At 47.7% G+C, this 26620-nt stretch overlaps 1 protein-coding gene and 1 long non-coding RNA gene across 21 annotated transcripts in view; one reads left to right on the top strand and one right to left on the bottom strand.

Annotated features, from left to right (window-relative positions):
• The window catches only part of Ank1 (ankyrin 1, erythroid), a 175666-nt gene that overhangs the window by 37054 nt on the left and 111992 nt on the right, over positions 1–26620 (top strand). For 13 of the 20 annotated variants that reach the window (XR_378776.4, XM_006508991.4, XM_006508992.4 and 10 more), the window contains exon 1: positions 22611–23356. The exons of 4 other annotated variants lie outside the window; for them this stretch is intronic. Coding sequence is in view for 15 of the 16 variants with exons in the window: in XM_006508991.4 (XP_006509054.1) it covers positions 23177–23356 (180 nt within the window). In the remaining variant the exon portion in view is untranslated. Of the gene's footprint in view, positions 1–20349; positions 23357–26620 lie in introns of those variants that run through there. 3 more of the 20 variants (NM_001277284.2, NM_001277281.2, XM_006508989.4) reach the window with 2 other exon arrangements.
• Positions 22992–25188, bottom strand: Gm51563. The gene is made up of 2 exons (XR_003947520.1): positions 24785–25188; positions 22992–23773 (listed from the first exon to the last, which is right to left on the bottom strand). It is a non-coding gene; the product is annotated as a predicted gene, 51563 (long non-coding RNA).

The raw sequence follows: 26620 nt of genomic DNA on the forward strand, positions 1-26620 counted from the left end.
AGGCAGTGCCCCAACGTGTTCACACCCATCTTTCCACAGACATGTTACTTGATGGTAAGGGTGGAGCGGGAGGGGATCGAATTTTGAGAAGAAAGGCTATTAAAATTAAAACAGCCTTGAGTTTTCAAAAGTAGCTCATCAATAAAGCCTACAGCTAATCAATACTAGCATTTTAAGTTGAAAAATTACCTAGAGGAGGAAAAGCCTTGGCTGTCTGGGCCCCAGAACACCTTGGGCATCTTCTATCAACCTCGTCAGAGCAGTTTTGAGTTTGCAGTCTCACCTCGCTGTCTTGCCTTTGCAACACAGAAATTCCCAGAGTTTATTTGGCGTGCACAGGGAAGACACTGTAAGTAAAGATGGCAGAACATTCTTTTTTTTTTTTTTTTTTTTTTTTGAGTAAATCATTTTTTTTTTCTTCCCGGCAAACCCCAACTCTCTTTGGCATGTCAGTATCAGGAGCAAAGCCAAAAAGAAAAAAAAGAGCACTGTTTTGTTCTCATAAATTGACAATAGTCATGTTCCTGAAAAGTTGAGCGCCAAAGGAATTTTTGGAAATCGAGTCTCATTCTTAAATGTGCTAGGGAAATCCCTCGGTTGTAAACGTTGGCTGCCTTTGCCTGATTAAACCCCTTCACTCTCTGACGCTTTTGGCATTTGAAGCTACTCAGGATTTTCTTCTATGGAATGGGCTGAGAGTCAGGACTGCCTCTGGGCCAGGAGCTGAAAAGGGTTGTGGGTCCGCAAGTCCACATCGCCACCGCCTGGAGGCTGGGAGGACATTTGAGAATCACCGTCAGATGTCCTGCAGCGCCCATCTTCAGGGAAGTCCTTCAGAGACTGGGGAAACATCTATGTTCTTAGATGAAATCCTTCAGGGCCATGCTGACCAGCTGATTCCTGCCTCAGCCGCCACAGCTGTCTCATCCTAGATAAACCTTCAGTTCCCATAAGCCCAGGCTCTCCCCAGTTCCCTTAGCAGAGGCTGGCCCTAAAACAAGATTTACAGAGGCTTCTGGGTACGTGGGGGCCACTCTAGGACACACTATTGGCACAGAGCTCGTCATCAAGTCAACCTGAGGTTCTCCTGGCACCCCCTCTTTCCATTCTGCTTTACCCCCACATTGTGCCACGGTCAGTCACGCTGTGAGCTCCCGGCTTTCATTTCTGGGAGCTCATGAAGGGCACAGCGGCCTGAGTACAGCCCTCCCTGTGCAGGAAAAGCAGATGGAGAGGTCAGGTCATTTTCTTAAAGAGCTGTATTTACTTTGGGGTGATATATACATGCCTGCTCTTTTGTGGAAGTCAGAGACAACCATCAAGAGTCAGATCTGTCCTTTCTACCGTGGGGACCCTATGTTGTCATTCTTACCCACTGAGCCATCTTGCAGGCTAGAAGGCTTTGTGTCTAGCTCTGACTCTGTGTTCTCTTCTAGGCAGATGGATGGGCAGTGACTTGGGGCACTCAACTCTCCTTCTGACCCAGTGTGCGTCCTGTGGTTCCTTGTGCTCTGTGTATTTACAGTCCTAACTCTGCCTGACTCTATCTTCCCAGTTAGGCATTTGAGCTTGTGCAAGTCAGCTTTCCATTATTATGACAAAAAAAACTGAGAAAACTCATAAGGAGGAAATATAGCCATTATAATATGATGTATAATATATTATGATGTAATACTGTTATATTTAATATAATATAATATAACAACTTATTCTATTATATCATTTAACATATTCCAATTATATATTATTATATAGGTATAATAATTATATAATATATAATAATGTACAATAATAACATAATAAAATATATATTATAAAACAATATATTCTGTAATGTCTATTATAATATAGAATAATCATAATTAATTTACATAATTATATATTATTAAATATAGTATTATGATGTGTTTTACATATAGCATAAACTATATCTGTATAAATATACATATTTATACATATGTATTGGTTCAGGGTTTCTACTTATGGTTGCCTAGCTCTGCTGCCTTTGGGCCTGAAGGAGCCATCATGGTGGTGGTAGGTGACAGTGGATAGTACTCACCTTCTGATGGCCAAGAGACAGAGAGAATGGCAAGGGGCTGGAACCAACATCCCCTCCAGTGGCTCCCACTCACGAGTGACCTAAGTGTTCATCGCTAGGCTTCACCTCTTATGGTTCCCCTACCTCTCAATAGTGCACAGGCTGGCGGTTAACCCTTCAGCATGGTCTTTGCAAGGTGGGAGTAGTACGTCTCAAATACCAACTGGTTGTTCTACCTTACTATGTCCCAATTCATAGGTCTTCTCAGCAGCCCACAGGAAGGGTGATGATCCAGCTCCTTCCATTCTGAAAAGGAGGAGTTACAGACAGCACCTGGATGCATTGTTTGCAGCTCCTGGAGCTGGGCAGGGCTTTGTAAGGCTGTGGAGTGACTGAGCCATGGGGACATTTGTAGTTTCGGGGCCTTTCCGTGCCTCCATGTGGAGAACCATCTACAGGAGCAGAGGGAGAGGAGCAGGCAGACCATGTTCCCCAGTACCATTTGAGGCCGGAACTGTGCTATGTTTTGAGCTGACTTCACTTTAAGAGAACCCTGTATCTAGATCTGAAGATTTAGATGTTGGCTGCACGGTGCTGAGTGGCCAGCACTACCCGGCTCTGTAACTACCCTTTCTCTGCTTCTCTCAGGGGGCTGCCTGGTGAAACTGGATTTTGAATAGGTTATCTCAGAGTGATGTCTTCAGCCCCAGACCTGGTCAGGAGGGCAAACTCTGTAGGACTTTGGGATCCAGCCTTGGGCAACTGCCCTCCTGTCCCCAAACTACAGCCTGATGTAAAATGGAGAAAATAATTCTTGGCTTTCCATATTGAAGGCACAGATGCAAGCCAGTTACACAAGACGACCCCAAGGGGCAGTGCATTCAGATGTCTTCAGGCTTGTGTGATCTAGTCATATGCTCAGAAAGAATGAGATGGATTTGTTTACCCCAAAGGAGTATGCTCAAGACAAATTCCAGTGTCCAGCATGGTTGTAGGAGATAGTGGTCACACTGGAGAATCTTAGGGCAGGGTCGCTGACTGTCCCTGACTAGGTAGCAGGCTCAGTGATAGCTGCTAGAAAAGAGGGGCCAGGACCTCACCCCAGAATGAGTGTTAATGTAGAGTGAAGGTGTGAATCCTTCATGCTCAGTATCTCCCTTGGAGCTATTTGTATTTTAGCCAAGATCACCTCAATAGTATATCTCATTTGTAAGAAGTTGCTCTGGGGTGGAAACTTGATGGTTGTGTGTAGAGAAGCACTGGATGCTTTAAAAAAATGCTTGTCTTATGTATTTGTTGCAAAATAATGTATATTGTTGTTCTGTCTTTTAAAGAAAATAGTAAATCAGATAACTATTCATGGAGAGACTATGCACACAATTATACATACAGAGGTGTGTTTTCTTTTCATTGCTGTTATAAAACACCATGACCAAAAGCAACTTGGGGAGGAAAGGGTTTATTTCAGCTTGCCATTATAGTCACCATAAATGGAAGTCAGGGCAAAAACTCAAGGTAGGAGCCTGGAGGCGGGAACTGAAGCAGAGGACATGGAGGGGTTCTACTCACTGGCTTGCTTTTCCTGGCTTACTCCATTTTCTTTCTTAAGTAACCTAGGACCACCTGCCCAGGGGTGGCGCTGCAATATTTCTGTTTGCACAGGCAGACAGGGGCTGTGTTCTCTGCGTCTCCTCATCTTATCCTCAGTGACCTGTCATGTCATGGGGTTGATGTAGGGAGCTCCGAAGTTCTTAGTCCAGTCTTGACTCGCAGAGCTCCATCAGTAACCATCCATGTCATCCCTTCGCCAGAGACACTGAGGAAGTGTTTTGTCCTCTGTTGCATCCGCCTTGTAACTAGCTCTGTCTAGTGAACGGTGTGGAGTGCGATATGAGATTGGAGCAGGTACAACTTCATTCCTCTGGCAAACAGTAGAGATAGATAACAGTGTCCTTGGGAGATAGACACTTGGGAAGTCTGCTGCCTTACACGGAGCTGCGACATATACAGGAAACAGCTTGTTGTTGTTTGGGGGGGGAGGGTCATAGGTTATTAATCTAGATTCATTTAATTACCTGCCATATTTTCTCTTCTACTTTTGAGTTTGTGGTTCAGCCCTATGACCATCTAAATCTCAGTCTCTTCCGTCTACAGTGGGAAAATCACATGATTTAGCCTTGTGCAACCTCAGGTGGTTGTGTGTGAAAACCAGAGGGAGATGGATTATGAAGCCGCAACGTGACCACTGAGGGTAGCTGAGAACCTTTAGGCCTTTGATGAAGAACTATCAGGAGGGTGCGACTTAACCGTTTGCTGGGTGAATGGGGGCTTGTCTAGAGTGCTTGCCACCTCTTCTCCGATTGCCATAGGACCCATGGTTAGGTAAGGATAGATTCCTGGGATCAACTCACTGCAGACTGGTAAGAACTGACTGTGTTTTGCAGACTGGGCCATTGTCCACACCAACACAAAAACTTGCACAGTAAGCAGTAATTAAGAAACGCTTTGCCCTTGGCCTCTGTTCCTGGGATGAATGCCAAGAGCTGTCTGCCTGCAAGAGTGGCTCAGATAAGGACAGATGACATGCACCTGCATGTGTTTGCACTTGCTCCTGGCCCTGCCATCTAGCACACCTTTCTGAGGGTGAGCATGGATGGGAAGGGACTCGTAGGGCACAGTGAGAAGTCTGTCCACTGAATAAGTGTGTCAGCAGGAAGGGCCAACATGGCCTTTGGAAGATCACTGGCTCAGAGGCAGGATGCTCAGACTTAGCAAAGCTGGCCATGCTACAGCCCTCTTCTGAGCCTGTTTTAACCTCTGTGAAAAGGTCTGTAAGTGGGGTCTGGCTTGTCCAATCACAGATGCTGTGGATACTGTGTTATCCATCACTGTGCTCATGAGGCTTTGGTTATCATGGGTCCTTTCAGTCCCAAGCCTTCCAGTCTGCAGAGAAACACCCAGAAATCTAATTGAAGAGAAGTGGGACGGTGAGACAAGAGTATGGAATAAAACTAGACTTTGGGTGACCCTGCTACACAAATACTTTGCACATCTCTGTGTAATCTATGTACCAAGACGTACTTCTGCATATGGAAGCTTAAAATTGTTTTGGTATTTAAGAAAGCAGTGGGAGGGAAGAGAGGACCAGATGGAAAGGAGCAGAAAGACACATCTCCCTTCCTTTACTCTTGGTCAGACAATCTTGCTGGAAGGCATAATTTATGCACATCTATTCAAATGAGCTGGTTTCCTGGAGTTCGCCATTTCTCCTGTCCCCACTAACAGGGCTAGTGAGCCACATCTACAAAGCAGAAAGGAGCAACTCACTGTTTCACCAGTCCGAGTTCCCTAACCCCAGATCTGTTTCCCTGAGAAACAGGCCACGGGGAGACCACTTAAAACAGAAGGGAGAGGAACCAAAAGCAAGAACCCCCAGGCATCTCATTCAGAAATGCAGATCTTTGGTTAGTTACCCCATCACATGGCAAAACAAGCACCTTTTCCAAATTAAAGATGAACACCACCAGTGAGCTGGACAGAGGTCTCCACTTCCCCCTGCCACTCTGGGCAAGCACAGGTACAGGCTCTGGTCTTAGACATGCAGCAGATGCAGGAGGCTCACTCAGAGAGAGAGAGAGAGAGAGAGAGAGAGAGAGAGAGAGTAGTCTTCCAGTTCCTTTAGCTCCTTATGCGGACATCTTTGGACCAAGAAAGTTCATTTCCTATAGTCTAAAGCAGAACTGGTCCTTTAATAAACAATCTTACATTTATTCATGGCTAGCACTTTGCAATCCTGTTAAAACAGTCCTTTCTCTGATTTATGGTTCTTCTGTCTCTTTGGAGGTGGCTTTGTACACAGAGCTTGGAAATCTAGGCTTAGGAGGTTCAATAGCCTGCCTGAGGTCATAACAGGGCGAAGCACAGACCCACACTAAGGTCATCACTCCTAGCTCACCTCTGAGCTTGGATGACATCTCATATGACATCTTACAGTTTCCTTTGGAAAGGGGAATTTCGTGCTGGTGGGATGGCCCAGCAGACAGAGGTGCTTGCATGAAGACATGACAATCCAAGTTGAGTTCCCAGATTGTAGGAGGTGCAAGAGAGACTAACTCCTAAGAGTGGTCCTCTGATTTCCATGGGTAAACACACACACACACACACACACACACACACACACACACACACACGAGAAGGGGGAAGAGAGAGGACAAAATTATATAATTCAAAATTATCATGAAGACACTTCCAATGCCTCCTTACATTAATATTCATGCTCTAATCCCAGTGTGCACTGCCATTTTCTTAATAAATTCAAATTTTGCTTCAACCTGGTTTGTTCTGAGATGCATTTCTGCAGCATGTTGGTCCCCCACACAACAGCTGGCAGTGTTGGGTTCCGTTTCCCACTGTTCTCATTCCTGTCTCTATCCAACTGGATTGTTAGCAGCTTGCTGCTTTTATGTCAACCTGGTGCAAGCTAGAGTCATTTGAAAGGAGGGAGTCTCAATGGAGAAGATGCCTCTGTAAGACCCAACAGTAAGCAAACATGTAGGACATTTTCTTAATTAGTGATTGATTGGAGGAGGGTCAAGCCCCGTAGTGAGTGGGGCCAACCCTGGGCTGGTGATTCTGGGTTCTATAAGAAAAACTGAGCAAGCCATGGGGAGCAAGCCAGTAAGCAGGGCTCCTCTGTGGCCTCCGCATCAGCTCCCGCCTCCAGGTTCCTGCCCTGCTTGAGTTCCTGTCCTGACTTCCTTCAGTGATGAACCATGATATGAAAGCCAAAGAACCCCTTTGTCCCCAGCTTGCTTTGGTCATGGTGTTTCATGGCAGCAATAGTAACCCTAACTAGGACACAGAGCAAACCCATGATTTATCTGTGGGCATCCTTGAAGGTGTACTAAGGTTGAAGAGAGACTTGAGAACCATAAATATGTAGACTTATACATTCCAACAAAAATCCAGGGCATGGCCCTCAGGCTCCTTGGCATTCCTTGACTATAAATGTGGAGAGATTTATTGAGCCCTCTTCTGACCTATGTATGCTCTCTAGCCCACAATGTCTCTCAGGCTAACAAGCCTCATATATTTCTAAATCGCTATAAATTTATTCAAAAATTACATCTTTCAAAAGCTCCAGAGAGATCTGCCCACCCTGACGTTCTGGAGATTGCTGAACAAGTTGATGTCTCTGCCTGTGCCTCTCACAGTGGTTTTCTGGATCACTCCATCCCTGGTGTGTGGCTTTCTCACAAAGCACTCAGGCCTCCAGCATGTGAGGGGACCCGCTGATGGGCCAGCAGTTGCATGTGCCCCATTGGATGCAGAGCTGGAAGCTTCACACAAGGGGGCTTAAGTCACATGAGAGCTCAAACATTCTATGCAAATGGTGGTGTCTGTGGATCATCGGAGACAGCTGTCTCTCTCCTACTCCATGCCTGCCTTCCACAACCAAGATCCTTCACCATACTGCTGTCAGTCCACAACCAGGTGCTCACACACACGCTCTTCTGGCATCCACTGGTAGGAGCCTATGCTACCGTTTTACCAACGATCTGGCTTGGAAAGGGGAGACATGCTTTGCCTGTGGTTGCTTGAGAGAGAAATGGAAGGCAGATCTCCAAAGCAAAAGGTGACTATGTCCTGTCTTCCTCCCTGGTGCCCCCTTGATTTCTGGAGCCCTGTCTCCACCAGCTGGCCTTCTCTGGCCTCCAAATGGTTTGGTTTGAGATCACCACAACACTTCCTGCTTCCCAGCCTTCATGTTTATAGCAATGCCTATCAGAGAATTCCTTCCCAGCTGTTAAAGAAGGCTCTTCTGGTCCTTCTGTCCCAGCCAGGGCTGGTCACTCCAGTCTTAGGAACCTCAGTATGACACATCTGGACAGGCTGGAGCTATCCTGGGCCCAGTGGCCTGACTGCTCTCAGCATGGAGCCTCTGTGCCTGTAGAGTTTTCTTGTTAAAACCTTTGCCTCTTTTGCCCTTACCACATGCAATCATATGCAGCAGAAAGGGCACCTGTTTTTTTACAGCTCGACTGAGGGATAGGACTCAGGTCTAGAGTGTGCTTTCTGATGAATCTGAACACCTGCCTACCTCCCTGGAGTTCTTATAGCAGGTATGGTGATGAATGGCCCATGACCAACCAAAGGTGCACCTTTGTTCCTGCTGCCTTGTGACATGGGTGACAAGGACAATGACCTTCACTCTCCCCTCTTTTCTACCCAAACACATAATGCTGAGTTTAACCCAGAGCTTGCTCTGGGTGCTGTACAGCTTTTTAGAACACATTCATATTACATAACTAAGGCTTCTTAGCCACTGGGCCACAAGGCCCCATTTATTTCTCTTTCCCTAGCACCTAACATTCATGATTACATAAAATACAGCATTGCTATAGTTTGGATGCAAATTGAATATATTCCCCATGTCAGGACACACTGAAGTGCTGGAGGCTTGGATCTAGTGAAATAGAAAGGAAGTGGGACCTTTAAGAGGGGGAGCCTGGTCAGCGCAAGGTAATGAGGTTATTGAGGGCATGGCCCTCACAAGAATTTAATGCAGGTCTCTAGGAGGCAATGAGTCCTAAAGAGAGCAGGTTGTGATAAAAGGAGCAAGCCAGGTTCCCAAGTTCTCTGGCTTCCTGTGTCACCAGGGGGTCTCTTTCCCTCCCTCTGGTGATGCCATCTGCCAGAAGGTTATACTCTCTCGAAGACTTGAGCTGAAAACCTCTTTCCTGTATGAATCACCCAGCCTCGGGATTCTTTTACAGCAAGATCGGACCAATACTACATTCAGATAAGTGGAAGCATACAGTCTTTGTCCTTCTGTGACCCTTTTCCCAAGTGATATGTCTTACAGGTTTATCCGCGTGATCACAAAAATGGGATTTCAAACTCTCATGTTTTAAAAAACATGCCTGTTTAATTGAGACAGGGTCCCATTCTGTAGGCTGGCTTAGAACGCCGTGTAGCCCAGATTATCCTTGAATTCGAAGGCACCATCCTGCCTCAGCCCTCCCCACCCCTCAGTGTTGGGATTACAGGCTCAGGTCACCTGGCAGGGTTGTCTTCATTCGAAAATGGAATAATAATGCCATCATGTATGTGACTGTTGTACTTGGATGTTGTCGGTCCAGGCCACACGATGATTTAAGGTTTCTCCATACTGATTTCTGCACTTCTTTCTATGAGTGGCACAGCAGGCTTATATCTCCCCAGCTGCCTCTCCAATATGTTTGGAGTGCTTTTGATAATGGCCATCCTAACAAGCTGGAGGTGATAACCTGGGACTGCAGGTTACCACTTTGGGGACATCAGGGCTGTTACTGAGTTTACTGTGCTGACTGCTTGTCTCTGTGCCTGAGTTATGTGTCAAGTTCTAAGCCTGTTGTGGTGTCCCTGGAATAGAGGTCTTGGGAAGTTCTTCTAGTTGGCTTCAGCTGTCAGCTTGATGGAGCCCAGAGTTATCTGAGAGAGTCTTAACTGGGGGCTTTCATTAATCAGATTGGCCTTGGGCATATCTGTGGGGGTTTGTCTTGATTCTTGGCTGGTGTGGAAGGGCCCTGCCCATTCTGCACAGCTCCATCTTCTAGGCAAGTGGTCCTGGGCTATATAAGAAAACTAAACAAGCACAAGCAAGCCAGCAGGCAGGGCTCCTCCATGGTTTCTGCCTTTACTTCCTGCTTGAGTCCCTGCCCTGACTACTCTCAGTGATGCGCTGTGACTCGGATGTGTAAGCCAAATAAATCCTGACTTCCCCACTGTGATTTTAGCCATGGGGTTTATCACATGGTCACAGCAAGGAAGTAGACCATGAGGAGGAAGGCCAGTGATGGAATTAGTGCCATTATTGGATAAAGAAAGGATGCTAGAACTCTCTCGGCTAAGTGAGGGCATGGTAGGAAGGCAAGTGAGGAAGAGAGCCTTTACCAAGAACCAATTTCCTGGTGCCTCCCATCTTTGACTGTTCCAGAACTGTGAGAATTAAATGTTGTTTACCTTCCTGAATGGTTTTTTTTTTTTTTTTTTTTTTTTTTTGGTAAGGCAGGCGGAGTTAAGACAGGCAGAAATATGTAAAAGTCGGGTCACGGTTCAGAACAAGAATCTTCAGCACAGGAAAAGAAAGGAAAGGAAAGGAAAGGAAAGGAAAGGAAAGGAAAGGAAAGGAAAGGAAAGGAAAGGAAAGGAAAGGAAAGGGAAGGGAAGGGAAGGGAAGGGAAGGGAAGGGAAGGGAAGGGAAGGGAAGGAAAGGGAAGGAAAGGAAAGGAAAGGAAAGGAAAGGAAAGGAAAGGAAAGGAAAGGAAAGGAAAGGAAAGGAAAGGAAAGGGAAGGAAAGGGAAGGAAAGGAAAGGAAAGGGAAGGGAAGGAAAGGAAAGAACATTGTCTGTGTTTTGAGAAGGTTTTCCGTAAAGGAAACCCTATACAAACCCTGTATACAAAACCTTTCTTCACTAAATCAACTCCCATGGCATCAGACCAAGGGCTGAGCTGTCCTGCTCACCTTCACCCCAGAACTAGCTCTGTCCTTGTGACTAGGATCCCCCGAGGGAATGAGTGTGTGGTAGTGGAGAGTTATTGCTCTGTAGCTCCTTGCAGCCTTTGTCTGGTCAAAGCCCTATGACTGTTATGTAAGGAAGGGGCAAGAGAGTAAAGCCCCCTCCGCCCCCGAGGCATCAGGCAACCATAAGGGGGTGGGCACTGATTAAGCTGTCTCTAGTGGACATTTCATGCTGTAAAATCATCTCATCGACTGGGATGTCTCTTGATGCCTGCTCACTCCCAGGCTATGTTCTGTGCCTTTCCCCTCCTATTCCCCTGCTCTCAGCCCAGCCAACTGCCACCAGTCGGAAGGAAGAGCCCTGAGCAATTGACCCTTGTCTAGGAACTAGTGACGCTCATTCCCACCCCGGCACCATCACAGGCAAAGCCACAATGCAGCTGCCCCACCCTGGAGATGGTACGGGTGAACTTGGCCCCGAGCTGCACCCAGCAAGGGGCCTGTGTCTCTCCGTACTCCTGTTCTGTGACACAGGGTCCCTGTTCAGAGAGACAGAGTATAGAGTGGGGTGACTGGACGGTACGCATCTCACTTCTTCGTTTTTGTTACAAATGACTTCCCTGCTCAGAAAGAGCAAGAAGCCGGGATATTTTTTCTTTTAAAAATATTTTATTTATTAACAAAAACCCTGAACTTTTCAGCAGGACTGTTTGGCTGGGGAAAGGATTCGTAGCATGGAAGGAGGACATTTTGACAAATCCCGTGTATTGTCTTGGAAGCGGGGAAATGTTCTAGTCATTCTGGAGCTCCGGGAATGGCTGAGGTATTTTTCTGAGGCCTTTGCGGTTATGTAACCCCTGACAGAGCTGAGGGAGAGCACAGTCCTTGCTTGAACAGCTGGGCTGGCCCACAGTGGAGAACCTGAAGACTAACAGATCCGATCTGAGCCGCTCCCAGCTCCTCTCTGTCCTCTCCTCTCCTCTCCCGTAGTGTGGCCCTCAGAGGGTCCCGGCAGCCTCTGGGAGTTCTGTCCTAGATACAAGGAATTGAATCTTAAGAGTAAGGGCCCTTTACTCTCCACTAGCCAGGGGAACAGAAACTGACTGTAAAAGGCATAGAGTCAAACTGCAGACTGCCCACCACAGCCTCTGCCTCATTTGTAGCCTTCCTTTGGGTTTCTTTTTCCAACTATTAAAAAATATTTAAAGCTATATACTATAGTTTGGATCCAAGATGTCTCCCAAAGGCCTATGTGTTAAAGGCGTGGCTCCCACGGTAGGGTCTGTTGTGATATCCTTCTATGATGATGGGGCCTAGTTGGAGGATATTAGGGAACAGGGGACACCATGAATGGAGCCCTTTCTTCTTCCTCTTCTTTTCTTTCGATGTCTGGCTAACACATGCTTCTGTGGAATGTACTGTACAAACCATGGTTGTATGACTTATGTAGACTACAGCTTCAGGCTGATGTTAATGGTCACAGGGGGTGGGGGAGGGAGGGCAATGTTCTGAGGGCATCGGAGAGGTTAAAGGTCAAAAGTCTGTCCCAATCTTATTATAGAAGTAACATGGGTAGAAATAAGGAATACTTGTCCTGTCTCTGGAGCGTAGCATCCTTGTTGTCCATGGACAGTGACATAGGGCCACTGTCTTACTGGGGATTAAGGACTTAAGTGTCACAAGTCCTGAGGTCACTGGGCCACCACACCATGAACTTCACCTCCAAAGCTGAGCAGAAACAAATATTCCCTCTTTTGGGTTGATTATTTCAAGTGTTGTTAGTTGCAGTAAAAGAAAGCAAACAAAAAGAAAACTGTTCTCTCTCTCTCTCTCTCTGTGTGTGTGTGTGTGTGTGTGTGTGTCTGGTTTGGGGCCTGTTGGTTGTAGGCTGTGGGTCTCTCTGGCTTTGAATCTTTTTGGCCAGGGTCCCTGAACAGCGGCAACTCTCTAGCCTTGGCGTGAATAGCAGTCCAATAGCATATCATCCATACCTTCTCTTAATGGGTGCAGAAGGAACTACAGTGGCTGGGGGGGGGGGGGTTGGCTCAGATCTCTAGGATCCCCATTGCTCTCTAAGCACAGTTCTTGAGCCTGCTCTAACTGGATCTCCTATCACTTCTGCAATGTCAACAACCACGTATTAAGCCATAGGGAAGCCTTAGCCAACAGAGCTTCAGAGAACCTGTCCATTGGCAGTGCCCTAGAGCAGGATGATCAGCCTGAGCCGGAACCCCGGTGTGGGAGGGAGGTGTTCCTGGGGAAGTGAATGGGAGGTGCTGCTTAGCATAGAGACGTTCGGTGCACAGTGCACTGAGCTGCACTTCAGTCTTTGATCCCCAGTAGGACAGTGGCCCTATGTCACCATCCTTGATAAGCACTTATTGGTGTTGATCTTTCAAGAAAAGATGTTTTTTTCCAGGTACAGGGGACAGAAAGCTGAGCCTTGATGACCAGATTCTCCCTCATTGACTTTGCTTTCTGAAGTTCTGTGTCTTTGGTTTAGCCTGGCAGTAGGAGATAGGTTCTGCCTTGTTGACATGGAATAGGGAGTATATAAGCTTCAGCGAGCTGGCTGCTAATATTTCTGGCATAGCTCCCTGCAGTCTAGGTGGTTAGTTTTTGCTAAATACCTACTGAATATGAACCTACAGGAAAGGACTGGTCTACTCATGTGGCAGGCGAACCTTGAACCAGAAGAGTGGCTCAGAGAGAGGTGGGTCCAGCCAAGTTGACTCTGAATACTGTGTTAGTCACCTTTGTGTCACTGTGATAAAATATCCAGCAGACATGACTTGGGGGCAGGAAGATTTATTTGAGCTTACAGTTTTGGAGGTCCCAAATCATTGCTACAGAGAACCTTCATCTGACTGCCCTATAAGCAGAGACAAAGTGGGGGGCAACTTTCTATGGCCTGCCTCTAGTGACTTACTTCTGCCAGCCAGGATCTCGCTCCAACTTCTCTTATCCTCCCCATACAGTCTGGAATAAACATCCAAAAACATAAGCTTGTAAGGAACGAGGCAGATTCCTTACGGTGATAAAGACATTTCTCTTTTTGTGTCCCTGTCTTGGAAGATATAAGCTTGTTTTTTTTTTAAATGGCTTGAGCAGTTATTTTTCAAGCTCACACCCAGTAACACATGTTTCTCTTTTATTCAATCCCCAAGTCTTGATAAATGCACAGAGTCACGTACTTCATCTCAGTCGAGACAGAACAGGTCTTCTGCCTCACAAAGCCTCTCTCATGGGCGTCCCATTCCCACCCACTGGCCCCTAGGTCTGTTTTCCACACCCAGAATCTTGCCTCCTCCAGACTGTCTTACACATGAGCCCATGCAATTCGCAACCTCGACATCTCCATGTGTCCAGAGCTGGTGGCTGAGTAGTGACTGCCTTCTGGGTGGGTTACAGTAGGTGGATGATTCTCCACCAAGAACATTGGGTTGATTTTCTAGAACAACCACTCAGGTTTTCACTTTAGGCAGATACTCTAGAATGAGAACCCCAGGTCTACCCTGGTTATCCTTTAGCATAGTCAGAACTTCTCTGGGCTTGCCTTGTGTCAGGAGCAAGTAGATACACAGCCTGCCCTCGCTCTTCAGGTGTGTGCACTATCATCATAACTGGCTTCTGGTTTTACTGTTGGGAGAAGGGAGATGCAGACAGGTTCAGAGTCTTAAGGAATTCAGTCAAGATCAAGCCAGAGTCTGGACCCTGCATCTTCGGTCGGTTGTTGCCTAGTTCCCTCATTTGTCTCTGCTGTGTTTTTGAGAGAGCATCTTGCCATGTTGCCTAAGCTGGACTTGAGATCCTGTTTCACCCCTCCCCTAAGTGCACCCCCACTCCTAACCTGTTCTTTCATGGAAAGAATGTATTCTCATGGAGACCCTCTTGGGACAGTTACCACCGAAGCATCTCACTTTCGAGTGAGGAATGTAACCCAAAGAGCAAGTTTAGGTGGCAGAGACCACGTAGCCGTTGGGCATGCTGATGGACTACATCCATCTCTGAAGGTGATGACATGGCTGTGATACATTCTACCTCTAGCACCCTGGTAAGAAAGCACCATCTACAAAAATCATTCTTCTGTGATTGATCTAAAGAGTTCTTCTGGGTTCTTGGTAGCAGGCCTGGCCTGGAACTGATATTCTGGCGCTCTGGGTGCTGGATTCTGCCTGTTCTTCTTTGGCTCTGACCCCTTTCCCTTCGTGCTATCATTTCATACTTGGGGCCTGTCCCTCAAGGTCCCTTTACCTGCTACAGCCTCCCAATCAAGATGGAGTGGGCTCCTAGGACTCTGGGCTCTAGCTCAGCTCCAGCCTCTGAAGATTGCAGCTGAGAATTAATTGCTATTCATTTTTATGTAGGTCACGTTTTCTTTAGAGGAAGTTGATGGGATTTCATTATCTGTGGAAAGCAGCCATACCAGAAAGAAGAATACTTTTGATTGATAATTTAGCTCAAGAATAGTGTCCCACTTTAACAAGTCTCTTGGGGAGCAGATGACCCCAGAGGGAACTATATGTATATCTAGTAGTCTGTGTATTTGGCAAAACTTTGTGTGTCCTAAAGAGAAGCAGGGCTGGGCCTGTCAGGACTTATAGATTTGATCTAGAAACTTGGGGCAGTATATAGTGGCCATCCCATCCTGACTAATAGCTTACCAAAGGAACATAGAGAACCCGGATGTTCCCCAGAGAGGCAGACCAGCTGAAAGTGCCTTAATTATATTCTTGTTAGCCCCAAACTAGATTGAACAAACAATTGTTTGTATTCACTGTAGGCAGGAGCAACATTCTGGACATTCCTGATGATGTTATCTGAGGAATACCTATACTCTGCTAGGAGACCTTCATTTATGAAATACGAACTTTTCTAAGGTTGGGCTGTGGCTCTGTGGATGAGATCTTTTCTAGAATTCAAAATGCCCAGATTAAACCCTAGCACTGCAAAAATCAGAAACAAAACCAGGAAGCACTCTGCCAACACAGAGTTCTTTAAAAAAAAAAAGAGAGAAAAAAACAGTAAGGAGAGAGTAGCCTCTTAAATCACAAGATTTCATAGTAAATTTATGCAGAGAATCAAAGAAAATCTGAGCATCACAAGAGTGCTGTACTCCAGAAAACTGTGACTGTCACATCGTAGGAGATTTGGACAGTAGAAAGCAAGCCTGCTGCTGGGGACTGGGACTCAGGAGGCAGAGCTTCTGGGGACAGACCCAACTTCACTCTCTGCTTGTGTTCCCTGGATCTGCCAGCAGCTGCCCCACTCCACCCCCACCCCCAGGCACCCTCAGTTTCACATCTGTGAAATGGGGGCAGTAACATCCCTTCTCTGTGCTGCAAGGACCAAGTGGCACCTCTAGCTCCCAGGAGCACAGGCGCGGTGCCAAGTGCTGCGGGGACCCTAGCTTTTGGTTTTGTTCCAACAGCCTGAGCCTCAAGAAGAAACATTAAATCGTTTTTTCTAGGAAATGCCAAAATTGAGGTTTTCCTTTGAAGCTTTGAGGAGGAAGCTTCTAAAAACCAACCATGTGTCCTTACAGGGCCCTGGTGTGTAAATAGCAGGGGGAAATGCCAGACAGCAGAGGGCTGTAAAATAAACAAGGCGTATTCCAGTGAGACTGGGGGAAGTCAGTGGCCCAGAAGGCACCAGGGGGCGCTCTGGAGCTGCAGGGAGGGGTTCTACACGATAAGGTCCAGCCTGCAGGGTCCTTCCCTCTGCCCGCATACTCATGCACAATCTGAAGATGCGTCCCCCGGTGTCCCTTTGGATCTTCCACGGAGAGGGTCTTCTTGGTTTCCTTGTCTAAGATGCAGTAGATGAGGCACTGTGGGAAATGGGACCTGCTTTGAGCTGTTCCCAGGCTTGCCCTCGCACTGGGAACTAGACTCCTCCAACTGACAGTCCCTGGTGAGGGAGAGCATTTCAGTACCGCTTATCCCTATAGCATCTCATCAGAAGAGCCACAGAGTGATCAAGTTCACTCTGAGGCCAGAAGAGCAGATGCACTCCCTCTGGTGGTGACCGTGCTTCTCCGGCAGAAAGGCTTTCTGGAGGATATGTCTGTTTCCCTGGTGGTTGGATGCCCCTGGGCTGCTGTTGAAGCCGAAGGATCTGGCAAGAGATAGAGGCTGGTGCCATAGAAGGAACCTGCAGTTTTCTCCACTCGCTGGCATACAGAGCGGGTGCTGGTGCTGACAGGATTTTCACAGCTGGTGGGAAGCCACAGTGCAAGAACAAATGAGGGAAAGCAGCTCGGAGAGGGAGAATGGTGTGTTAGAATCAACACAGCTGAGTAAGTGTGAGGTCTGGGTGAGAAAGGGCTGTCGGGAGTGGGCGGGGCCAAGAAGGGGTAGTAAGGGTATGGCAAATCGAAAGATAAGCCCCAAGGCCCTGTTTCCTCTCCCCTCGGGCACACTTTAACTGTAAGATAGAACTGGTAAATAACTCAGAAATGATCTTAGCACATCATTAATATAGACAAGTTGCACAAAAGCTGTGTGTGTGTGTGTGTGTGTGTGACCTTGTGTTTGAGAATAGTAATGGACATTATAAAATGGAGTCTGGAAAAATCATTTTTGCCATTTTAGTGATAGAAAATTAAATGTGTTAATTTATAATCCCACCTAGCCTAATTTTTCTTTTAAAGGCTGCTGTATTTATTTTAAAGCCTTGAACATAGAATACAAAGGAGGGTTCAAATCTCATTATTGCTTCTTTGATGCCTGAATCATTCATATCCTAGGATGACCCACTGTCAGTAAGCCCCAGGAAGGCCCAGGATACTTCCGGCCCTGCATCAGTGCATCTCAAAGATCTCGCATGCACCACCAAGGGATGGTAGAACAGAATTAGGAAGTTACAGGCAGAGAGCCTCCAGCCTTTCTAAGGCATCGACTCGAATCCTCTCCTGAGCCTGGGGTGCTCTTACTGATGCATAGAAAGAACAAGAAAGAAGGGGGAAGAGTCCAAGCCCTTAGGGAGCGCTCCGAAAACCTTCACATGTTTACTGAGCACGTGCTACGTGTGAGACATAGTTGTTGGTCTTGAGGACTGACACTGTGGCCAGGAACAAGACAGTGGTCAGAATTATTAGAAAGACAAGAGCGTCGATCAAGCAGTGAATTACGCAATCCATGTAGCAAAGACTGAACCTATTGACAGGAAGAAAATTAATATAGACGAGGCTGTAGGTTTTGTCAGGTAGATGAGAAAGGAACACACCTGGCTGGAGGCCGAGAGGGGAAAAGCTGTTTGAGAACAATATAGTTTACGTGAATACAGAGGTGTCCAAAGGATCACACGTTTATACAACACGAGGCCTGAACAAATACAGATTCAAATTCTTAGGTGTAGTGGCTGGAGAGATGGCTCAGTGGTTAAGAGCACTGGCTGCTCTTCCAGAGGTCCTGAGTTCAATTCCCAGCACCTACACAGTGGCTCACAACCACATCTAACTCCTGTTCCAGAGTATCAGATGCCCTCTTCTGGCCTCCACAGACACCAGGCACAGATGCACATGCAGGCAAAACATTGGTACACATGAAGTAAAAATTAAATTAAAAAAATCTCATGTGTGTCATAATTCCCATTTTCAAAAGTTATTTATTATTCATACATAAAGAAAAAAATGACTAAGAGAGTATGTTGAGTTGTGAGTGTCGATACTGTGATCCAGACATTGTGCGTGAGTTTTAGATTCTTCTTTTTCCATATGATCGTGCGGGCGTCCTGCCAAGCACTTTATAAGCCTGTGTGAGCAAGTCACAAGCCAACTGTGTGAAGGATAATGGCAGCCACATATTGTCTCAAGTGGGAAAACAGTAGAAGCAACCCATGAACTGCTTAGGGACACATATGTGAGTCCTACAGAGATGTGTGCTGTGGCCCCAGATGAACATGGGGAGAGAGAGAGAGAGAGAGAGAGAGAGAGAGAGAGAGAGAGAGAGAGAGAGCTGGGGAAGAGGCAGAAGGTGGTTTACTGATGTTCGTGATATTTCGGTCTTGAGCTGAGTGCACCGTGTTCTTCTTTACCTTTTTAATACATGCCTTGACTTACATCATGCATCTAAAGATACAAACAACTACATTAAAAGTGACATCAGTATAATGTTTGCTTCAGATGGAGGAGAGGCAGAGGACAGGAGAGCTGAGTAAAGTATGTCTGCTTTTTTCCTAAGCTTGGGTGCTATCTTTTTTCTGTTGCTTGTTAATTCTTACTCTCTTCCTTATCTTGACCAACCACAACTCTCCCCCCAGACTGTCCCTTCTAGCATTTCGAAGTAACTATATTTTTCTTTGGCTATTGGGTAGAGGGAAAGTTCTCCCATGTGTCGGTATGGAGACTTGTAGTGAGACTACAAAAACTGAACGGCTTTGTAGTCTGTAGTTCTTGTATCACCTCCAAAAAGATCACATGCTCTATGTGAGACACAAGACACCTGGGTAGAAGCCCAGTGCTCCTGTTACAACACATCCATGTTACCTCAACTGTTCCTCAGAGCAGTCTGGAGTGTTGTGTTAGCTTTCCTGCTTCCTAGTGAGTCAGGGTAGCTCCGGGGTACTCAGCGACTTGCTCTGGATAAAGCTCGGTTCACCCAATCAGCCTGTGAGACATTTGGGATCACAGCCAAATTGTTCTCTGCTGCCATCTCTGACACAGCTGTGCACATCAGCGCCAATTATGGATCTCAACCTTGCGACCACAGCACTCATTAGTGAGGTACCTAGAAGGATGCCCGCCTAGTTAGGCATCCTGTGAGCCCTCCTGGCCTCCAGGACACTGGCTTGCCGACCTTACTGTAAGCCCTAGTCCTGTGTACCCCAACATGGGGTCTGTGCATCTCTGTGGATTGTGGAAAGGGCTTCAAGAAGAAGAAGACACCAGAATGTGTATTTTCTAGGTTGAAATATCTCATCTTTGAAAACTTCCCATTTTGCCATGTGTTTTGTGGTGCTCATAACGTATTGGCACAATAATACTTGTGTGTGGTTTGTAAATAATAAGCAAATGTGCATCTGTTGATGATGCACGCTCAAAGACATTTCTTTTGGGAGGGATATGAGGTTCCCACAGTTTGGTTAATAGAGCTGGGTGTGTGACCTGGTGACAGAGTGCTTGTCTCTATCTGGAGTTTGGTCTCCAGCCCATAGGGTTGTGGGCGGAGTTCAAGCACTGTGAAAGTCTACCTTGTTCCCAATCAGCTAAGAGTACCCAATTTTCAAGTGAGCACAGGTTCTATGTCAAGAAGTGATGTCATCTCCCTGCCATTGGGTGGCCCTGCAAATGCAGTCACAATGATACTCTTGGGAATTTGGTAAAAACACAACAAGAGAAAGGTAGATTCCTCCCTCTTTAAAAAATCAGGTTTTACGAGGCCAAATTCCTGGAAAAAATTGATTATTAAACAGATGGTTTCTGTCCAATTAGGGGAGAAACAATGTGTTCTGGCAGCTACTGTGGGTTCACCAGAAATTAGTGATGTCCACAGAACTCATTTCCTTTATAATTCTCAACAATTGTTTATTGGAAGAGATCTTTCATCCCTTAGTGCATATATGCACTTACGGCAGCAGTTCCTGGGCATCTATTAGGTTTAAAGCCCCAGGGTAGTGATGAATATCTTGCAATCTCTGCCCCCAAAGACTTTGCTTTTAATAAAGAAGACAAACACCACACACACACACACACACACACACACACACACAGAGAGAGAGAGAGAGAGAGAGAGAGAGAGAGAGAGAGAGAGAGAATCATAATAAAATTAAGCATCCCCTAAGTGCCACAAATTGCTATAAACAAACGTGACCTGGTTCAGCAGCAGGAAAATGCTACAGAGGCCCCTGACCCCTGACCCCTGACCCCTGACCCCAGGACTGCTTCCATAGGGAAAAGCAGCCACAGAACTTCTGCTTATTTTCTAATATCATACTGGAAATTCAAATCTGTTTTTGTGTGTGAAACAATGGAGAAATCCCTCTGGAATTTGGACATGATGAGCAAAGACGATATTGGGGCTGTAAGAGAATGGGTGATTCGGAACCACTGGACCTGCCATACCACAGTGGTTTATATAATGGACTGCAGCCAGCAGCCATCCCAAAGAGTGCAGGGGGTGTCTTCCATGGCAGGATGCCAGGCCATCCCCAGCTATGACGCGTGGTGTTTTGGTTTACAGATGCCTGCAGGCAAGCACCGCAAGCATCTTCGACGGGCTCTTGAGAGATAAATGTGTTCTGACGAACAGAAATTATACTTTTATTTCATGTTAGGACGTAGCCAGAGAATCTTGTCAAAATCTCCGGGAAGACCTTGTAAAACACGGACAAGTGAAAATAGACAATTGACCTTCCATTTCCTAGATTCCACACCCTTGGATTCAAGCAGCTATCAACTGAAGACAATTAGGGCAAAGGGCAATAAAATAATATGCATAGGAAAATAGTGTGGCAGCTCCCCTCATGGGGTTTTCATTGTATTAGCGAGTGTGAGCCAAGTGAGGTCATTTAAGTTTGTGGGAGAATGTGCATAGGTTCTGTGTAACAGCTGCCATGGGAACGATGGGAGAACCTCAGGTTTTGGTGTTTGCCGATCCTGGAACTCATCTACAGATACTGAGGATGGCCTGTGGGCAGAGGGCACAGTATCCCATCACACACAGCCGTGACACCATACTGCCTTGGCACATGAAGAGGTGGCGAGGCCCACACTGCCTACCTTCTCGGGGTTCCCCGGGTTCAGGGGAGCAGAGGCAACCTGGGCCTTCAGTTTCGAGCACTAGGCTTCATCTCAGAAAATAAGAGAAAGGGGATATTATACAGCAGAATTCGAAAGCTTCTGGGGACTGTCCCATAACAGAGGAGTGACGGCACAGGCATTGTCACCTGGGAGCTGCTTCTAGGTGCAGCTGAGGTCTGGAGAGCCCTGCCAGTGCAGCTCCTGGGAGAGAGCTGTGTGGTCCAGCCCAGCTCTCTCTAGCCTGGGCAGCTGGTTTGTCCCTGAGGGTAGCTGGCCTTCCCCCCACCCCAGAGGCTGTAAACTCCTAGGGGAGGGACAGTTCTGAAGTTAACTCTGAGACGGCCCAGCTCCCAGCCATGTCAGGAACCTGAGTCCTGGGCTTCAGAGATCTGTGAGGGACTGTGCTGTCACTCAAAGCACCCCATGAGTCTGAAAACCTGTACTGGGAAAATGTTGCTCTTCTCTGTGGGATGGTGACACGGTTCCTTGATCTTATCCTTTTTACTAGTGACAACCATGGATTAATCCCAGAAGTCTTTACTGAGCACTTACTACCTACCTCCCAAGCAGCACTCTACTTCTCCAGAGCCACGTCCCTGCCTGTCCTGAGCTAGCCTCGCCCCATCAGACGGCGTACTGTGCCTGAAGCGCTGCCCAGTGGGCCTGCTCCTTTTCCGTGTTTTAGATGGGAAGAGAGGACGAAGAATGTCAGTGTTTTGAGCTCAGTGCTCCAGAAGATGACAGCCTAAGGGTGTGTGCCACTGGGAGCCTGCTGGTTATTTTTAGTCCTAATAGTGCCTCCAATTGGGTTAGCCCTCCCCTGCTTGTCAGTGTTGGACCATGGAGAAGGCTGGGACTCCACTGGGGAGGGAGGTGGTGGTCTCTAACTACTGCGAAACGTAGAAATACGTAGAAGGTCATTTCGTGGCTGTCTAGGGCGTTTTCCGCGGCAGCTGAGCCCTCGCAGCGGGGCCTGTTTGGTTCTGCAGCAAAACTGTGAAGCCAGATGGTTGCCCTGCCAGGGGATCTGGCCCAGCCTCCGTCAAGTGATGAGGAAAGCTGGAGAGACCCCTGTCAGGAAGGGAAGGACAAGCAACGCTGCCCCTTAGAATGGACCCCAGGAGCCCCTTAGCAAATGGCAACCCGTTCCATGAGCCCACACCCAGGTTCCAAAGACACTTACCCCGTGCCCCACACTGCCTCTCTGCTCCGTTCCTCCAGGTCAACCACCCCCTTTACCTGCTGTCTAGTGCTGTGCTTGCGGTGTTCTCATTGGTCTGACACTCTGGGCTGGTGCCACTTCACCCCACTGTTGGATAGACCATGTATTTGGGGGGAAAATCCTTCTCCTGCTGGAACTGCTGGAACTGCTGGCCAGCGGTAGTGCATGCCATTAATCCCAGCACTTGGGAGGCAGAGGCAGGCGGATTTCTGAGTTCGAGGCCAGCCTGGTCTATAGAGTGAGTTCCAGGACAGCCAGGGCTACACAGAGAAACTCTGTCTTAAAAAAAAAAGAAAGAAAGAAAGAAAGAAAGGAAGGAAGGAAGGAAGGAAGGAAGGAAGGAAGGAAGGAAGGAAGGAAGGAAGGAAGGAAGAAAAGAAAAGAAAATGGCCTGAAACCGACCCAGTCGGATCTGCTCCCTCCCCACCAACCAGTCTTTTCCTTCTCAGCAGTTTCCTTCTAGAGATTCACCCCTAATTCCCAGGAACAGAGTGACTTGGAGCCCAGTTTATTAAAATTGTGCCCCGGTTCCCTACTCATCAACCATTAAACACCATACAGACATCATTGAAAGCATAGAAAAAACGGAGTTCCGGTGTCTGTGTAGACCCGGCCTTTGAGAGGGTTTGTAGGACAGCACAGGTTCCGCGCCAAAGCCAATCTGAGGGCCACATGCAGGCGCCGCCCTGCACCCTGGTGCCCGATAAGGCCTTTTCTGGTTGCAGGGTAGCAGTGGCAAGTCCCCTAGGGAGAGACTGTTCCCGCTGCTCTGACAGCTCTCCCTCTCTCCCGCCCTCCAGCCCTCCGGCCGGCAGGGTCCTGGTCCCGAGCAACAAGATGGGCTTCTGTAAAGTGAGTACTTGGGGGGCGACGCGGGGCAGACATGGGAGCAGGTGAGCGTCAAGGCTGTCACTACCCGGCAGCCCTGGGGTGCAGAGGAAACCTCACACTCCTCAAAGGACTTGCCTGAGTCAGGGCGGGTGGCCTGAGTCAGGGCGGGTGGCCTCTGTCCGGACTGGATTATTTCAGTTCTTACTCTTCACAGCCTCGGAGGAATCGAGTTCCTTCTGGAATCGCTGGTCTAAGTTCTGCTTCCGGGGTTAGGCATTGTGGTTTACAACGCATCACAGAGGAAACCGGCTGAGATTCTAGTGGGCCTTCCTGACCCTTGAGCTACCGCCAGTTTGCTTGTTTTCCCAAAAGTCAGGTTCCTCATGGACACACCTTCCAGGTTCTTAAAATGGTAGATTTTGAATTTCTGCTGCTCACCTGAGGGAAAGAGGTCTATTAGAAAAGAGACAGGGAAAGGGGAGACGAGGAGGGAAAGGGAAAGAAAGAAGGTGAAAAAGAGAGAGGGAGAAGGAGATGAAGAAGACAGAGAAGGAGAAGAAAAGGGAAAAGGAAAAGAGGGAGAGGGAGGGGAGGGGGGGAGGGTAAGGAGAAGAGACCAGTATGGCTCTGGGAGATAGGTAATACAAGTTAGCTATCTCTCACTCCAACAATGACCTGTCAGTCTTTCTACAAAACTAGCTGTCTCCTCCTCAACCTCCTCTTCCTCCTCCTCATTATTATTTACATTAACCTAAGTGAAACATAGGAAGAAAGGCAGGGTTTTTGTCACTACCACAGAAAAAAGATAAGCCTAGCAGAGTATTCTGTAAAAGACACAAAAAGCCTTTGTCTTCAAGGCTGTTCAGCAGCCCTCAGCAGAGCTTAGGAAGTGACAGGTGAGGGTCCTGTGTGGTAGGAAAGAAGCAGAGAGGAGAGAGAATTCCCGCCCTAGCTGAGGGGTGGAGGTTTAATGTTGTGTGAATGAGAACATTTCACACCTCTTCAAAGCCTGGGGGTGGGGCATGGCTAGGGATAGTGCTCTTGCCTAGTGTGGAAGGGGCCAGAACCCGTCCACAGTACCGCCAAGAGAGAAAGAAATGATGACAGTGGGGAAGGGGGAGCCGACAAGGGAGTTCTGCAGGGCCATGGGCACTCCAGAACTGAGTGACACTGCCCAGGGAGACAGCCACGCCTTGCTTCAGGAGGGAGAGGGGGAGGGGAGAGCCCCTGCAAGGGTCCTAAGGTAGACAGGGTTAGAGAACTAACCAGGAGGCCAGCAGCAACAGTAGGAAGAGCTGGAGGAGGGTGAGGTCAGAGGTCGCAGGTCAGAAGGTCAGGAAGGAGAGACTAGGGCACAGGTGCAGAACACACAGGGCTTTGCCTATCTTTATGAGGATTTGGGAGACAAGAGATTTTCAACAGTTTGGGTCTGAAGTTAATAGTGTTTACCTCCACCTATGCCAGCCACCTCCTGGCAGCTCAGAAACCAAACTCCAGGAGTCAGATCTCCCCAGTCCCTCAGGCTTTTCCTCTGGAATATTCGGGGCCAGTCTCCGACAGAATGATGTGTGGTGTTTCTGTCTCCCCGATGAACAGAGAAAACAAGGAAGGCCGTGGGTGCTCACTATGCAAAACATTCCTGTTGGCACAATGGGGAGGGAGGCAGAAGCTACTATGGAAACACAGTGTGTTAGCAGTATGGTCATTTGTAATCCCAGCTGCTAAGAGGAGAGTAGACTGGGGTTCTGGCGTGCCAGCCGTCCAGACCGCTCAGGATGTCAGCATCAGAAAGCCAAGCTGCTCAGAGGGGGCCCGAGCCTTGCTCTTGTTTGAATTTTATTTTATTTTTTTCCTGTACATTTTGTTTCTTTTATTGAAAATCAATTTTTTGTCTCACATAATAGATCCTGATTGTGGTTTCCCCTCTCTCTACTCCTCCCAGTTCCTCCCCACCTCCCCTCCCACCTGACTCCACTCCCACTCTGTCTCTCCTTAGAAAACAAACGGAGTTCTAGGGGCGTGTGATGATATGATACGATGCGATACGATACGATACGATACGATACGATTTGATATGGGCTGGAGAGATGGCTCAGAGGGTAAGAGCACTGACTGCTCTTCCGGAGGTCTTGAGTTCAAATCCCAGCAACCACATGGTAGCTCACAACCATCCATAATGAGATCTGATGCCCTCTTCTGGAGTGTCTGAAGACAGCTACAGTGTACATACATATAATAAATAAATCTTTTAAAATATATGATTTAATATAATATGATATGATATGATATAAAATAACACATTGGAATCAGACAAAACACAAGGAAAAGAGCCCAAGAAAAGGGGATAAGATCCAGACTCACTGTCGCACACGTTTTAGTGTTATCCCACGATAACACTAAACTGGAAGCCATAATAGTCGCGCAGACAACCTACAATGGCTGCGCATGCTGTCTCGGTCTCTGTGAGTTCACATGAGCTTTGCTGACGCTGGTTTAGAGCCCCGTTTCTTGGTGGCCTCCTCCCCTCTGACTCTTACACTCTTTCTGCCTCCTCTTCCATGGGGTTCTCTGAGCCCTGAGGGGAGGGATTTGATGGAGACAACCCACATCGGGCTGAGTGTTCCAAGGTCTCTCACTCTCTGCACAATGCCTGGCTGTGGGTCTCTGTGTCTGCTTACAGGAGGAAGTCTCTCTGATGTTGGTGGTCTTGCTTTGTTTTTTGAAGTGGCAATGGTATACCTCCAAATGGCCCCGCCCCTTCCAGGGCTACCTTCCCACCCATCTTCCTTTGCTTCTTTCTCTTTTTCTGTCCTTCCTTCTCTGCTGGGACTCAAGCCCAAGACCTTAGGCCTGCTAGACTGCTCGCTGTGATACTTGAGCTCCACCCCGTCCTCCGTCCTCCCCCACTCTTTACACAGCCACAGTGGTGCTAAGAGAGGTAGACAGCGGTCTGGGTCTGGCTTTTGCCAAACCTACTCCTGCCAGCTCGACTCCTCCCTCAGGCCCACCCCCAGTATTTCCACAGCCATCTGGCACTGGTCATCTTCTCAGGGGGCTCACACACCCGTGTGGTGGGATCTTATCCCTCTTGTATCCGTGGCCCTGAGTACCTGGCACACCGTCAGCATTCATAAATCTCGGTGACACTAATAGGTGAACCATTTGCAAATCGCCTAATGACTGATCATCAGTTACCAACTTGATGGGGGAGGCTGCAGCTGCAGCCGACCCTGCCCCGCCTCCACGTGGATCCTCTCCTGAGGCACCCTGCATTCGGGAGTCTTA

This window comes from Mus musculus, chromosome 8 (assembly GCF_000001635.26).
Source record: "Mus musculus strain C57BL/6J chromosome 8, GRCm38.p6 C57BL/6J".
NCBI lineage: Eukaryota > Metazoa > Chordata > Mammalia > Rodentia > Muridae > Mus > Mus musculus.